The sequence below is a fragment of the Rhinolophus sinicus genome, chromosome 17 (genome assembly GCF_057876585.1).
Source record: "Rhinolophus sinicus isolate RSI-liver-muscle chromosome 17, RSI-T2T, whole genome shotgun sequence".
NCBI lineage: Eukaryota > Metazoa > Chordata > Mammalia > Chiroptera > Rhinolophidae > Rhinolophus > Rhinolophus sinicus.
Genome location: NC_142517.1, coordinates 112918309 through 112933113, shown reverse-complemented (window position 1 = coordinate 112933113; position 14805 = coordinate 112918309). Strand labels below are relative to the sequence as shown.

At 50.7% G+C, this 14805-nt stretch overlaps 1 protein-coding gene across 3 annotated transcripts in view; it reads right to left on the bottom strand.

Moving 5' to 3' along the window:
* Positions 1 to 14805, bottom strand: part of MYO7B (myosin VIIB) — a 138540-nt gene that overhangs the window by 74194 nt on the left and 49541 nt on the right. For all 3 annotated transcript variants that reach the window (XM_074334550.2, XM_088794524.1, XM_088794525.1), the window contains 8 exons: positions 11458 to 11600; positions 10432 to 10545; positions 8685 to 8838; positions 6989 to 7065; positions 5695 to 5814; positions 5196 to 5338; positions 2593 to 2803; positions 1815 to 1950 (listed from right to left, as the gene is read on the bottom strand). In XM_074334550.2, coding sequence (XP_074190651.2) covers positions 1815 to 1950; positions 2593 to 2803; positions 5196 to 5338; positions 5695 to 5814; positions 6989 to 7065; positions 8685 to 8838; positions 10432 to 10545; positions 11458 to 11600 — 1098 coding nt within the window. The remainder of the gene's footprint in view (positions 1 to 1814; positions 1951 to 2592; positions 2804 to 5195; positions 5339 to 5694; positions 5815 to 6988; positions 7066 to 8684; positions 8839 to 10431; positions 10546 to 11457; positions 11601 to 14805) is intronic.

Genomic DNA, 14805 nt, shown 5'->3' with positions numbered 1-14805 from the left:
CACCGAAGGCTGCCGGTTCAATTCACACATGGGCCAGTGGGCTCTCAACCACAAGGTTGCTGGTTTGATTCCTTGACTCCTGCAAGGGATGGTGGGCTACACCCCCTGCAACTAACAACGGAACTGGACCAGGAGCTGAGCTGCGCCCTCCACAACTACGATTGAAAGGACAACAACTTGATGTAGAAAAGATCCTAGAAGTACACACTGTTCCCCAATAAAATCCTGTTCCCCTTCCCCAATAAAATCTTTAAAAGTAACCACACAAAAAACAGGTTGGGAAAAAGATATTTCATGAAAATGGAAACAAACAAATAACAAAGCTAGGGTAGCAATAATTATACCAGACAAAGAAGGACCCAGTAAGCCCATTTCTGCGTATTTATCTGAAGAAACCCAAAGCGCTACTTCGAGGGGATGTGCACATCCATGTGTTCATTGCAGTGTTGTTTACAATAACCTAGATGTGGAGGCAGCCTGGTGTCCATCCATAGAAGAATGATAAAGAGCAGATGGTACATGTACACATTGGAATACTGCTCAGCCATAGATGTGAACGGGTTCTTGCCGTCTGTGGTGGCATGGGTGGAGCTGGAGGGTACTGTGCTGAGTGGAGTACATCAGACAGAGAGAGACAGATTTAATGTGATTTCACTTGTATGTGGAATCCAAAGAACAAAATAAACAAATAAAACAGAAACAAACTCATAGATACATACAACAATTTGATGGTTGCCAGATGGGAAGGGAGCTGGGGGTGAGTGAAAAGGGGGAAGAGATTAAGAAGTACAAATTGGTTGTTACACAGTAGTCATGGGGATGTAGAGTACAGCATAGGGAATATAGTCAATAATAGTGTAATAACAGTGTATGGGCTCAGATGGGTACTGGATTTGTTGGGGTGATAGGTGGGAGGGGGATTGGGGGTCAAGGTGAAAAGGATGAAGGGATTAAGAAGTACAAATTAATAGTTATAAAACAGTCGTGGGGATGTGAAGTAAAACATAGGGCATATAATCAGAAATATGGTAATAATTTTGTACAGTGCCAGGTGCATTCTAGACTAGTCAGGGAGATGACTTCTTAAATTATATAAATGTCTAACCACTATGCCATACACCTGAAATTAATATAGAAATAATATTGAATATCAAAATAAATAAAACATAAAAAAACATCCACATAAAAACTTGTACATGAGTGTTCGTAGCAGCATTATTCATAATAGCCAAAAAGTGGGAACAACCCTAATGTCCATGAATTGATGAAGGGATAAACAATATGTGATATATTCACTGTCGAACATTATGCTGCAGTATAAACAAAGGAAGTCCTGACTCATGCTACAACATGGATGAACTTTGAAAACATGATGCTGAGTGAAAGAAGCCGATCCCAATATTGTGCGGTTCCATTCACGTGAAATGTCTAGAATAGGCAAATTCATAGAGACAGAAATGAGTGGTTGCCAGAGGCTGGGGAGGGTCGACCGGAAATGAGGAATGACTGCTAAAGGGAGGGTTTTTTTTCGGGGTGATGAAAATATTGTAAATTGTAGCAGTGGTTACACAACTCTGTGAATATACTAAAAACCATTGAGTTGTATATTTAAAATGGGTAAATTACATGGTATGTGAATTATATCTCAATAGAGCTGTTACCAAAAAACCAAACAAAACATGCCTGGTCCATCCCCTTCCCTTTGTTCTATTGCTAGCTCTGCAAAATGACCTAACATTCTCAGCCTCTTCTCTGTGGCCTCTGGAACCTGATGCAGATTTGGTGGAAGGGGGTGTGGGAGGAGCTGCCCCTACCTTCCGTCTGGTAGTACACCTTGCCTGCGAAGTGGACAACGCCGAATCTGGCATCATGGATGTTCCTGGGCTGCAGGAAGGCCTTGTTGTTGGCATGGACAGTGTTCAGTTTCTGCAGCATGGTGGCATCTGTTCCCTGGAGGAACACAGACACCCGATGGGCTGAGGTCCCGGAGCCCTGCCACAGGGAGGTCAGCTGGCACACCCACAGGGTTCAGGGGCTCCCTAAGGGGTCCAAAGCAACTGAGCTCAGAATGACTGAGGGCCTTTCTACAGACAAGAAACTGGTGCCGAGGGTGGTGACCTGTCACAATGAGTGAGGGCTGAGCCCTAGCAGAGACCTCCACCGCCAGCACCCCAGCTCCACACTTCCCTATAATTGCCCAGGTTCCCCAGCCCTGGCTTCAGAGCTCTTACTGATGGTATTGAAGTCTATCTCCCCAAGGACAGGCAGAATTCCCCGAGAATGAGAAGAAAAGCATTGCCTTCTCTTGTACACTCTGCAGCCCTTGGTCCAAGGGTACTCCCAAACCCCCTGTTGGAGTGTGTTCTTGAATCTAAATAACTGGTGACTAAGATGTCATTCTGCTGGAGAGGCAGTGTGAGTGGAACCAGGAAGGCTTCCTGCAGGGGTAGGCCTCGAAGGAGAGAGGAGTCTGGCTAGGGGTGAGTAGGGCTGCTCTGCTACTTCCCGGCAGAAGTTTCAGCAACCCAACAACTGGGTCAGCCCAGGGGGGTTTCCCAGCCTCAAGGAGGAGACTATGAGCGGGCTCTCCACCTGAGGGAAGTGGCTCTCTTCGTCCAGCAGGGAGATGATGCTCAGGGGCTTGAGGGCCAGCAGGTCCAGTGTGGGCCGGTTGTCAGTGTAGTGAATGAAGTCCCAGGGGATGCTCTCTGAGCGGTATTCCTCCTGCTCCATGCTGAACACGTGCTGCACAAAGAGCTGCTGCAGATGCTCGTTTGCGAAGTTGATGCAGAGCTGCTCAAAGCTGGGGAGGCAGCACCGCCACAACCACCGGCAGGACAGAGTCAGGGCGGTCCCTGGTGCAGCACGCGGTCCCCAGGGAACCACGGGTTGCTGACCGACGCACATACCACACACCACACGCATGTGCCCATCCCCATTCACACGGAGCCGGTGTGCACTGACACAGCCCCTCCTTCCTCTCTACCTCTGTCCCCACCCCTCACCTCCTCCACCCCATAGCAAACAGACTAGGAGAAAGGACAAGGCTCAGCATGCCATCAAGCTCCTGCCTTTGCTCTTTACCAGTCGCCTACAGGGTCCTCTCCCAGGCCTGCCTTTCATGACATGGAAACCATCCTTGGGGGACCAAGTGTCCTATAACAGCCATAGCCCCATGGGCAAGTAGCCCTCATACTGAGAGGAGCCTCTGAAGACCCGATATTGACTGCTGGGCTCCTTTGCATTCTTACCCCAACCTAATCCTCCTACTTGCTCTTCCTCTTGGGTTCCCTACCTCAGGAGATGGTCCCCCCACGCATTACTCCTGGCCCAAGTCATAAACCAAGGGGTCATGCCTGACAACCTCTCTCCCTCCTCCCCACTTCCAATCAGTTGCCAATGCTGGTCCATGCTCTCTCAGCACCCTGACCTCTTCATTTCCCTCCCACTGCTGCCACCCTAGTACAGGCCACCTTCATCGTTCACCCTGAGCCCAGTACTGGCCCCCAGGGGCTCTTCCTGCCCCAGCCTCAGTCTTTCTTCACCCGCCACTAGCGGGAGCTTTCTGACATGTCCACCCCAGCATGTTCTATCCCTTTCTTCAATCCGCCCGGGTTTCCCACTGTTTTCAGGATCCAGACAGTGACACAGTAGAAAGCCTGCCTCTCTCTCAGGGAGTGGCCCTAGGCCACTCGGGACTTCCTGCAGCTGTGAGGGCACCCAGTGCTTTCCTGTCTCTGTGTCTTCACACACTTGCTGCCTGCCATTCCTCTCCTTCCACATGATCAGGCTCTCTGCTCAGCCCCTAGGTCTCCCTCAGGTATTTCTGCCTCAGGATGGGTCACCCTTTTATGCAGAACCTCATCATACCTGAGACTGGTTTTTCCACATCTGTTAACCCAAAACGTGTTAACCCAAAACAGGTCAGCCCTGTTCCTCACTCCCAGCACACAGTTCAGGGGACACTCACAGAAGGCGTGACTGGGCGAGTGACTGGGTGCTGGGTGACACAGCACTCGTCCTTTTCCAGGACCCCAGACTGCAACCCTGTCACAAACCCAGTTTGTGTCTCCTCCAGGGAGGGCTCCTTGCATAAATGGCTAGACCCCATCTCTGCCCCCACACAACCAATTACTCATGCTCTTCTAAGGTTTCCAAAGGTATGCTTAGTCTGCTCAGCTGAACCTCTTGGGGACAGAAACCAATGATCTGGATCACGTTTGAGTTTACAGTGAATTTCTTAGAGCTCCGATCGTACGGGGTGTAGTTCTCCCTGCCCTGCCCCCTACCACCTGCCCTGCCCACCCAGCTAGTCCTGGGAGCCTGGGACCCCAGTGAGCTTGGCTTGTGTCTTGACAACTCTGGTTCTCCAAGGGGCACTCTCTGACTTCACATAGAGACAGGGCCTAGGGCAAGGACATGCCAAGGTCAGGCCAGCCCCTTGGCTTCTCTGACAGTGGTTTCTGCTTCTTGGAATCAGTCCAGGGCTCTTTCCTGCCAAGCCCTATGCTAGATTGCATCTAGGATGCTTCCTGTATGTTTGTCTCAGTCCTCATTTTCCCCACTTGACTTCCTCCTGCCACTTGATAAGGTGCCAGAGCATCAAGTGCCCTTATTTGGCTGCACTGCCGGGCTCCCTTCCCCACCCTTGTCTCCTCTCACCCCCAGCCTTCATTACAGTCACAGCTCGGTGTCACTTTTCTGACCTGCCTCCTGGTTAGCTCTTCAGCTTCCAGCCAGGGTACTGGGACACTGGGTCAGAAGTGTCCTGCCTTGCCTTACCCCCACCAAACTCACAAGTCAGGGATGACCCATAAACCCAGCACCTTCCCCCTAATACCTAGTATAACATGCCCACCAAAGATGCAGTGGGATCAATGTTACTGACTTCCATTTGCACCCTAAGCTCGTGCGCTAATTCACTCAGATTCATGAGAAGAACAGATGGCTCAAAAGGGGTGACAAATGCTGGGGCCACAGCCTGGTTCTTGGGACGCTTTTAGCTATGTGGCCTCCTCTAGACATGTTGTGGGTGCCAGGGGCCACGCACAGACCATGTCCCTGCAGAAAGACTTGGGCTCGTCCTGGCCTCTGCTCCCAGTCCCATGGGGAGGAATGGTTATCCTCAAGCTTGCTCAGTTAAAGCTAAGCCTATCTTCCATTTTCTGAAAGCAGGTCAACTGAGGTCTTCATACCTATTGTTCTGGAAATTTTCAAAGCCAAATATGTCGAGGAGGCCGATGGCCCTTCGTACAGTTTTTGGGTCCTGGGCAGGCGGGGTGAAAATCGCAGCGTTGATCTTCTTGACGATCCACAGGAAGAGGTGGCCATAGATGCCCTGAGAAAACATAGGTAAAGCCTCGGTCTTTGCAGCACAGAAGGCTGGTTGCTCCTTTCTCCAGGTTCACCCAGAAATGCCCTATCACACTGGAGCTCACAGACCCACTGAAGGATATGACATCACCCCTACAGTAAAGGCAAGAAGCCAACCCAGGAAGGCTAGAAAGTCACAGTCATCAGGCAGGTGACTGGCAGAGCCCAGACAGGCCCAGCTTGCTCTGCTTTTGCCTGCTGTGCATCAACAGGGCAAGGAGGGGGTTCTGTAGGCAGACGCGGGGTGGGGGGCGGGGGGTGGGGTGGGGGTGCAGGGCCTTCCCCAGGGTGGGGGTCCTTTCCCCCCCCGCAGCTCTGCACCTTCACAAAGGCATCCCTCCGGGCTGCAGCCTGGGCAGTGTGCAGACGCCTGGTGACAGACTCCCCGCGGATGATGATGGAGTGCTTGGTCAGACAATCCCGGAGTGCTTGGTGTTCTACCTGAGAAGGTGGGTGGACAGCTGGCTGATGGAGCAGGGCCTGGCTCTAGGACTCTGACCTGCTTGTGCGATGTCTTGTGCCCACTCATGACCAAACACCTTATGCCCAAGACCTGACAGTGGGAGACGCCTGTGAGTAGGGCCAGGTCACATGGGACCAGAGTCAGGGTCCTGGGCGGGCCCTGGCTGAGGGTCAGTCTGCCCACTGCGGTGTCTGAGCATTCAGGAGGACGCACAAGCTGGGTGGGCCCTGAGCACACTGGCTGCTTGGGTGACAAGGCCTGTGCTGGCTCCTGGGGGCTGGGGAAGGGGTTGGCACCACCAGGGGGACCTTGGAAAACAATGGCAGGGAGGGCTCTGAAGCCAGACCGTTGGCATTTGGATATGCCCCAACCAAAGCCACTCCTGCCTGGAGGCTAAGTTCTCAGGGAGCAGGAGGAGTCTGGATGGGCCAGGCCCCACCGTGCAGGGAAGACCGAGCTGGCAAAACCCAAAGTTTCTAAAACCCTGATCCAAATGAAGATCATGAGCAGCAAAATGTGCCTAATGTGACTGCTTTTCCTTTCCTTCCTTTTCCCTCCTCTCCCCTCCCCCCCTTTTCTTCTGATCCTATTACTTTTCCAACAGAACTTCCAATGGGATGTGACATCACAGTGTCCCCAGTGCAAAGATGTTTCCCTGCCTGGTGCCTGGGTTCTTCCTCCGAGTGGAGGCTCCATTTCTCTTTGGAATACCCTGGAGGCTAATGGTGTGAGCAGACTCCACTTTCCTGGAAGAGCACAGCTCATGGGGAAGCCCTGGGGACCAGGATGAGGGCAGGGATATTTGATGGGAACTAAGGAAGGGCCAGCATAGCCAAGTGGGGAGAGTCTGGGGATGGTGGGGTGCAGAGTGAGGCTGCTGCATGAAGGCCACTAAAGAGCAGGGAGTGGGACTGGGAAAAGGGAAGAAATTGTTAAAGCCAGACACCATTTTGCTACTTTGTTATTGATTAGCTCACCCTGCCCCACCCTGGTTCCCACCCCCAGGAAGTGGTGGGGAGCAGAAGCTGGAGTCTGGGAAGAATGGGGGGTCTGGGGCGTCTGGGGGTTGTGGGGGTCACGGGTCTGTCAACCTAGGCCCCTGGGCCCCCCCTCACAAAAAACGGAAGCTGGCAGACACAACAGCCTGGCTACCTCCAGTAACTTCATCACAGTGGGAAAAGCAGGCGTCTCCATCACATCGGAGGAATCCAGGTTCTCGAAGACCGCAGCTGCAGAGAGAAGCAGTCACTCTGAGCGGCAATGCAGTGGAAGTGATGGGAAGGGCCCCAGTAAGGGCTGGGCCTTGGGCAGCCCATCCCTAGGCTCTGCCTCTCCTGGCCCCTCTCTGGGAGCCAATGTCCCAGGTGATTATCCACACTTTGGCTGTGAGAATAGACAGACTGCTTCCCTGCTCTGCTCTGCTCAGTGAGATCAGCACCTGATGTCAAAGGGAAGTTTGAAGAAACGTGGGTTTGTTTGGAGAGAGCAGGACGGACTGGGGTGGGGTGGGGGTGCGGGTGCAGGGGTGTCTATTAAGGGAGGAGATGAACCATCGGGCCCCCTCAACACACTCTGCTGTCCACAGAAACCTGGGCATTCACATCCTCATTCAGTCAAATAAGCAAACAGTAGCAGAGCAGACTGTAAGGCAGGCCCAGCCCTATGGTACGTCTCCTGACCGGTCTCCCTCCTTCCAGCTCCTTCTCTTTGAGTCAACCTCCACTTTACAGTTGCTGGGATGGGGGGAGGAGGGAGTGTTGTTTCTATATGTGTGTTTTTTTTTTACTTTAAAAAATTGTACAATAAAGCATACAGGTAAAAAAGTGCATAAAACCCAAAGGTTTGTTATAATGAATAATTATGAAGTCAACAACGACTACTGAAGTCAAAATAGAGAGGCTGGCCGACACCCAAAGCTTCGCTCGGCCTATTCCTGGGGAGGCCGTGTTCCCTCCACTAGAGGTAACCACTCTCCCAACTTTCATGGAAATCACTTCCTTGTTTTTTCTCTATTTTTTAGTACCTATGTGTTAATCTGTAAATAGCATTTAGTTTTGCATTTTTAAATTTTGCGTGTGCTCTGTCTGCACTCTTTTGTGCCTGGCTTGTGCTTGCCTCAACATCACATTTATAATCCTCTTCCATGCGCTGACTTCCCCTGCTTGTCAGCACCCACCTCTCACTAGCAGAAGTGCCCAGGGTGTTGACAGATCATATGGTCACCTGCTACAACTCATTTGGCGTAGATTTCCTTATATGGTGTGAGACAGTGGTGTCCGGTCATGTTTTCCACATGGATACTTTATTGCTTCAGAACAGTTTATTGAAAAATCTGTCCTTGCCCACTGCTCTGTGAATGGCTGTCTTTCCCGAGTTCAGAGCCAGCCATAATCTCATCAAATACTGCCTGTGCCCCAGTTGTTCTCTCTCTTCCTTTTGGACTCCAGTTCAATGCATGCTACGTCTTCTCACTGTATCCTCTAGGTCAGGTGCTTGGGGAGCTAACAGGCCAGGACACCTTAATCCTTAGACCAAACTGGTCTGCAAGGTGGTGTATAGCTTTGTTTACTCTGGTTCACCCGTACTCTTACCCTGAGGAGGTAGCCCTTTGGCGTCCCAGCTAAAAGTGGGGGTGATTGATCGAGTCTTCCCCTTTAGAGGGACCTAGGCTTTGACTCTTCCCCCTAACCCCAAAAGGCCTCCTGAATCATAGCTAACATTTTCCATGTATTTTTCCAGGACGGGTTAGACCACATGCTCTTGGCAGGCTCTTTAGGTGAAATTCCAAGAGATTTTCCTCCTCCTGTCCCGGTCCCTCCAACAGGGTGCAGTTTGGGGGGAGCATTACCCATAAACTGCACATTCCCCAGGTGGAGAATGGCTGCCAGCAGCTTGCTGAGGTCCCAGTTTTCAGAGTCAGAGAACAGGAGGATCTTCAAGGCCGAGCGCACGCGTGCGTACTCGTTGGCGTCGTCGAGCCCCTCGCAGGAGGTGCAGCCCCCCTGCAAGGTCAGTTACCTCAGCATTCTAGGGGCCACCCCATGCCCCACCCCCTCCAGTTAGGGCCCACAAGGCACAGAAGGCTCAGGGATTCGGCCAAGGTCTCCAGTAAGTGACACTTCATATGCTCTGGGCGGACCCTGAGGGGCCACAGAGAGGACCAAGCGCAGACAACACACAAAAGCACCTCCAGAAACAGAACCAGAGGCAGACACAGTGCTGGGCTCTGCAGCCAGCACTGGCACTTGGCAGCTATGTGGCCTCTGCAGTCAATCAGCTCCTCTGAGCCTCCATCCGTCACCCACCTGTGGTAACACCTGCCTTACACTCTCTGGGAAACGCCTTAGATTCTTTTAACAAACGCTTTCCAAGGATCACTGTGTGTCAGCCCCTGGGCATTCAGAAATGGAGAGACCTAGCCCTGCCCTGGTGTTGCACATACAGGAGGGGCAGGCAAGAAGCAGGTGATGGGCTCATAGACTGTCACAAGTGCCAATATCAAAGAGGGCGGGCCAGCCTGCTGGCAAGTGGGGTAAGGCTGCCAGGAGGAGGCAGTGTGAGCTGGTCCCACATGCTGAGCTTCAAAACAGTGCAGGCGGAGGGAGGTCTAGGCAGAGAGCAAAACGGAGGAGGGAGGAAGGAGCCTGGGCTACAAGAAGGTTGGGGTAAGTGGTGAGGAGGGGAGGCCCAAGGATGGAATCTGGAAGGACTTGGAAACCACGCTACAGGGCTACAGGGAACCCCTGAAGAATCGTCATCAGAGATGTAGTCAGTCAGACTTGCATGTGGAAGGTCTGCAGGGTGGATGATGGAGTAGGGGGCAAGCCTGCAGGGTAGGTGATAAACTAGGTGAGTGGGAGACCCAGGGTCCTGCCGTGGTCCAGGCAAGGGCTGAGGAAGACCTTGACACAGGGAAGACAGAGAGGGCTATGCAGGAGAGAGATGCAAGAGGTAAAACTCACCGTTCCCTTGTCAGCAAACGGACAGACTGTGCTGCACTGTTCAGGCGGGGTTGGGGGTTAGGGGTGGGGATGTAGTTGAGACCAAGCCTAACTAAGGTCCCTGCTCTCCTGGAGTTCAAGTTCTAGGGGCACCTACAGGATGGCGACTGGAATTAAATCGGGGAAGGAGAGGCGTGGAACCGACTGTCCATGACCTACTGGGTGACCGGGAGCCTTTTGTCCATTGGGACCAAACGAAGGAGAGGTATGTGGGGAAGGACCATGAGTTCAGGGGGAAATAAGGACGCCTCACACAAGGGTCAAAGGTGTTGACAGTCAAAAGGAAAGCAAACAGAGAAGAGGATAGGATGGAGGAGAAAAAGGGGAACCAAGGGCCTGTCTCGGGGCCTCGCCAGAGTTTGGGCTTTTCTTCGAGTGTAAAGCAAAGGTTGAGCAGGCACCATCCCGGACAACCCTCCCTCTTCCTTCTTCATTAGCTGTTGGCAGGGGCAGGAGTGGGGGGAGCGGAGGGCGAGACAGGAGAGGGGCGGAGTGGGGGAGGGGTGGGGCTGAGCGGGTGGGGCGGGGTCCGGAGATATGAGGCAGGGCGGGCAGATTAGGACGAGGTGAGAGGTGGGGCAGGGCGGGCCGCACCATGGTCAGGTAGTGGTACTCGGAGGGCGTTCCCAGGCCCAGCAGCTTCTTCTCTTCGGCACTCATTCCCATGAGCATGCAGTAGAAGATGTGGTAGTTCCGCTCCTCCGGGGCCTGGCGGGGAAGGCAGTCCAGAGAGCTTGTAAGCAATTCCCTGGGCCTCGGGCTGTGGCCCCCAAGTCCTGTCACTGTCACGGCTTCTGATGCAAGGCCTCTCAGCTAGGTGTGGCCCTAGCATCGGCCTGGTCGCTGCCCTCATCCTGCCTGCCTCCCACTCCAGCTCATCCCGCATTCCTGTGCCAAGGCCACCCACCCTGCCCAGTGAACCAACCACTCCCAGGCCCCTCCCCAAACCCTGAAGTCACCCTCCCTAAAGTCATGAGTGAGGGAGTGATGTCAGGATACAGACCCTCAGCTGGGGAGCTGGCACAGCCTCAAAATTAATTCCGGTAGAGGTTACCGTGAGGAGTACCGTGTTTCCCCGAAAATAAGACCTAGCCAGACAATCAGCTCTAATGCATCTTTTGGAGCAAAAATTAATATAAGACCCAGTCTTATATTATAACCAGTATTATATTAAATATTATATTATATTATGTTATATTATACCCGGTCTTATAGAATAAGACCGGGTCTTACATTAAGTTTTGCTCCAAGAGACCCATTAGAGCTGATTGACCAGTTAGGTCTTATTTTCGGGGAAACACGGTAGTAGGCACCAAAGAATGAAGGAAGTTACATGGATGGAAAATTGAGAACAGAAAAGCCTATCATGTCTTTTCCTTGAATACTGGAAAAGGATATTACCCAATTCTAGGGGTCGTTGGCCTGTCTCAGGGTAAGACAAGGGTTCAGTGGAAGTGAGCTAAGACCTGTGGGGTCTGGAGAGGTGCCTGCGGAAGAGCGAAGGAGGGGTGAGAGTGACTGAAGAGGACCCCTCTTGGAAGCCTCCCTAATGCCCTGACTCTCCATCCTGGGGCACATGGAAGTTGCCTCCAGGACTAGTGCAGCGGGTAGAGGCCTCACCTGCCGGCAGACCCGAGACTTCTCCAGGAGAAATTGCTCAATGCGCGCACCCTCAATCACCCCGCTGGGATTGAAGTAGATGTCAATGTACTTCCCGAAGCGGCTTGAGTTGTTATTCCGGATTGTCTTGGCATTTCCGAAGGCTGAGGGGCCAGAGGGTGATACCCATCATGGGAGCAGAGAGGGGAAAGAGTACTTTCAGTGTGGTCATCTGGGAAGGCTTCTCATAGAAGGTGGTGGGGCCCAGAACTGAAGAATGCGTAGGATTGCACTGGACAGCGGTGGCATGCAAGGGTATGCTCAGAGGGAGGCAAAGTGTAGTAAAGGTCTGGCGATCAGAAAGCATGGGGTGTGCTTGCAGAGCAGGAAATTTGGCTGGAGCACAGGATACAGGAGGAAGGCACTGGACGGTAGAACTCGTCAGTAGGTGGGGCTTAGCACAGAGCCTTGAATGCCAGACTCAGAAGTTAGGGAGGCAGGGGAAGCTTCTGAGGGAGTGTGGGAGCAGATTTGCATTTTAGAAAGAGCTGCTCAAGCTGCAGAGGTGGAGCTGGGTTAGAGAGGGCACACTTTCAGGGAGAGAGTGGGAAGAGCTGACATGGGCACAGATGTGGAGGTCAGCCCAGGAGGCACTGGAGTTGCAGCTTTTGCAGGCTTTTCTGATGTGACCCACACTAAGAAAGGTACTTTGCATTGTGTCCCAGTACATATACACCTTACCTGCACACATAATTAAAATATTCAGTACCAGTTCTACCAAGAGTAGTGTGCAGGGGTGTTTTCTATTCTAAGTTATTTAATTGGTTCTGAAAGATTTATTTCATGACCCACCAGTGGGTTGGGATGCAGTCTGTACCACCATACAGTATTAGTCCCAAGAAACAAAGGAAAAGTTTCTCATCAAAGTGGTTTAAGAAATACTGCCTGTCTCTCCCCCTTGAGGAATCCCCATGTACAGCGAAGGTTCTGAGAAGGGCCACAGTTCAGGAGCCTGCTTAATGTTGAACCCAGTGACAGACCTCTCTTCAAGAAAAAACCTAACACAGGCTGTTGTTGTCAGAAAGTGACAGGTGATTTTAAAATGTATATGGAAAGGCAAAGTAGCCAAGTTAGAAACAGAACAAAATTGGAGGGCACGTGCTACCTGATTGCAAAGCTTACTAAAAGCTGCAGAAATCAAGACAGTGTGGTATTGGCGAAAGGACAGAGAGTGAGTAATAGAACAGAATAGAGAATCCAGAAATAGACCCACACATGTATGGTCAATTGATTCTAGAAAAAGGTACAAAGGCAACTCAATGGAGAAAGAATACTCTTTTAGACAAATGGGGCTGAAATGATTGGGTATCCATAGGGAAGGAAAGAAGGGACAGAGGGAGGGAAGGAGGGAAGTAGGAAAGACAGACTCAACCTATACCTTGCACCATAGAAAAAATTAACACAAAATGGACCATAGACCTGAATGTAAAACATAAAACTACACAACATCTGGAAGATAACACAGGAGAAAAATCTCTGGGTTAGGCAAAAATTTCTTAGATATACCACCAAAAGCATAATGAATCAAAGAAAAAAATGATAAATTGAGCTTCATCAAAATCTAAAACTTCTGCCCTACAAGTCACGGTAAAGAGAATGAAAAGACAAGCCACAGACAGGGGAAAAATATTTGCAGAACACCTCTTATTAGGGACTTGCATCCAGAATATGTAACGAACTCTTACAAAATCATTAAGAAACCAACCCAATCGAAAAATGGGCAAAAGATCTGAACAGACTGTTAACCAGAGAAGATGCACAGCTGGGAAATAAGCACATGGAACGCAGCCCCACGTCCTTAGCCCTGCGGGGAATGTGAGTGAGAGCCAAGGGAAGCAGTCACTCGACACCACCAGGTGCCCCCAGGCTGTGAAGCAGCCAGAGCTCACACTGCTGGTGGGAACGCAGCATGGGGCAGCCACTGTGGAAACAGCCTGGCAGTTTCTGACATTTAAATGGCTCACTTACCATTTGAGCCAACAATTTCACTCTTGCATATTTATGCAAGAGAAAACCATGTATACAACTGTTGGTAGAGGCTATATTCATAATCATTAAAAACCGTAAACCCAGATATCCATCAACTGGTGAACAAACAGGTATCTCTATGCAACGTAATAAAAGGAATGAATCTTGATACAGGCCATAACGTGGAAAATTCCCAAATGCATTAATGCTAATGAAAGTAGTCAGTCCCAAAAGGCTACAAACTGTATGATTTTATTTATATGACCTCCTGGAAAAGATAAACCTATAGGGGAAAAACACAAATCAGTGGTTACCAGAGGCTGGGGTTGGGAAGAGAATTGACTACAAAGGAGCCTGAAGGAAGTTTTGGGGGTGATGGGGATATTCTATATCATGAGTATGATGGGGTTATATGACTTGTATGAGTTTGTCAAAACCCATCAAACTACATCGAAAAGGTGACTTTTTACTGTACAAGGTCTGACAATTAAGTTTGCGAACTTGTTGCAACGATGTTGCCAACCTTTTTTGATATCAGAGGGATTATTCATTATGAATTTGTACCAACCAGACAAACAGTTAACCAAGTTTACTATTTGGAAGTGCTGAAAAGGCTGTGTGAAAAACTTAGACAAAAACAACCTGAACTTTTCACCAACAATTCATGGCTCTTGCATCACGACAATGCACCAGCTCACATGGCTCTGTCTGTGAGGGAGTTTTTAGCCAGGAAACAAATAACTGCATTGGAACACCCTCCCTACTCACCTGATCTGGCCCCCAATGACTTCTTTCTTTACATGAAGATAAAGGAAATATTAAAAGGAAGACAGTTTGATGACATTCAGGACATCAAGTGTAATAAGATGACAGCTCTGATGACCATTCCAGAAAAAGAGTTCCAAAATTGCTTTGAAGGGTGCACTAGGCACTGGCATTGGTGCATAGCTTCCCAAGGGGAGTACTTTGAAGGTGACTGTAGTGATATTCAGCCATGAGGTATATAGCACTTTTTCTAGGATGAGTTTGCAAACTTAATTGTCTAACTTCATATATAAATCATACCTCATAAATTATAAAGAAAAAGACAACTTGCCGACCAGTGGCCGACAGCCTTGGGGTTAAGTCACACGCTCCTGGGCCACCTCCATCAGAGCCTGAGTGAGGGGAGCATGGGGCCTGGCATAGGGACTGATGCAGGACTCTGCTAAGGGGCACTTGGCCCGGTGTTCCCTAGGGGGTTGGCCAAGACCTTGTCAGCTCTGCATCACAGTGTAACTCTCATCCTGCCCATTCTGCTCTTTCCTCTCCTACATGTCCTGCTAGCATCCCAGGGTGGAG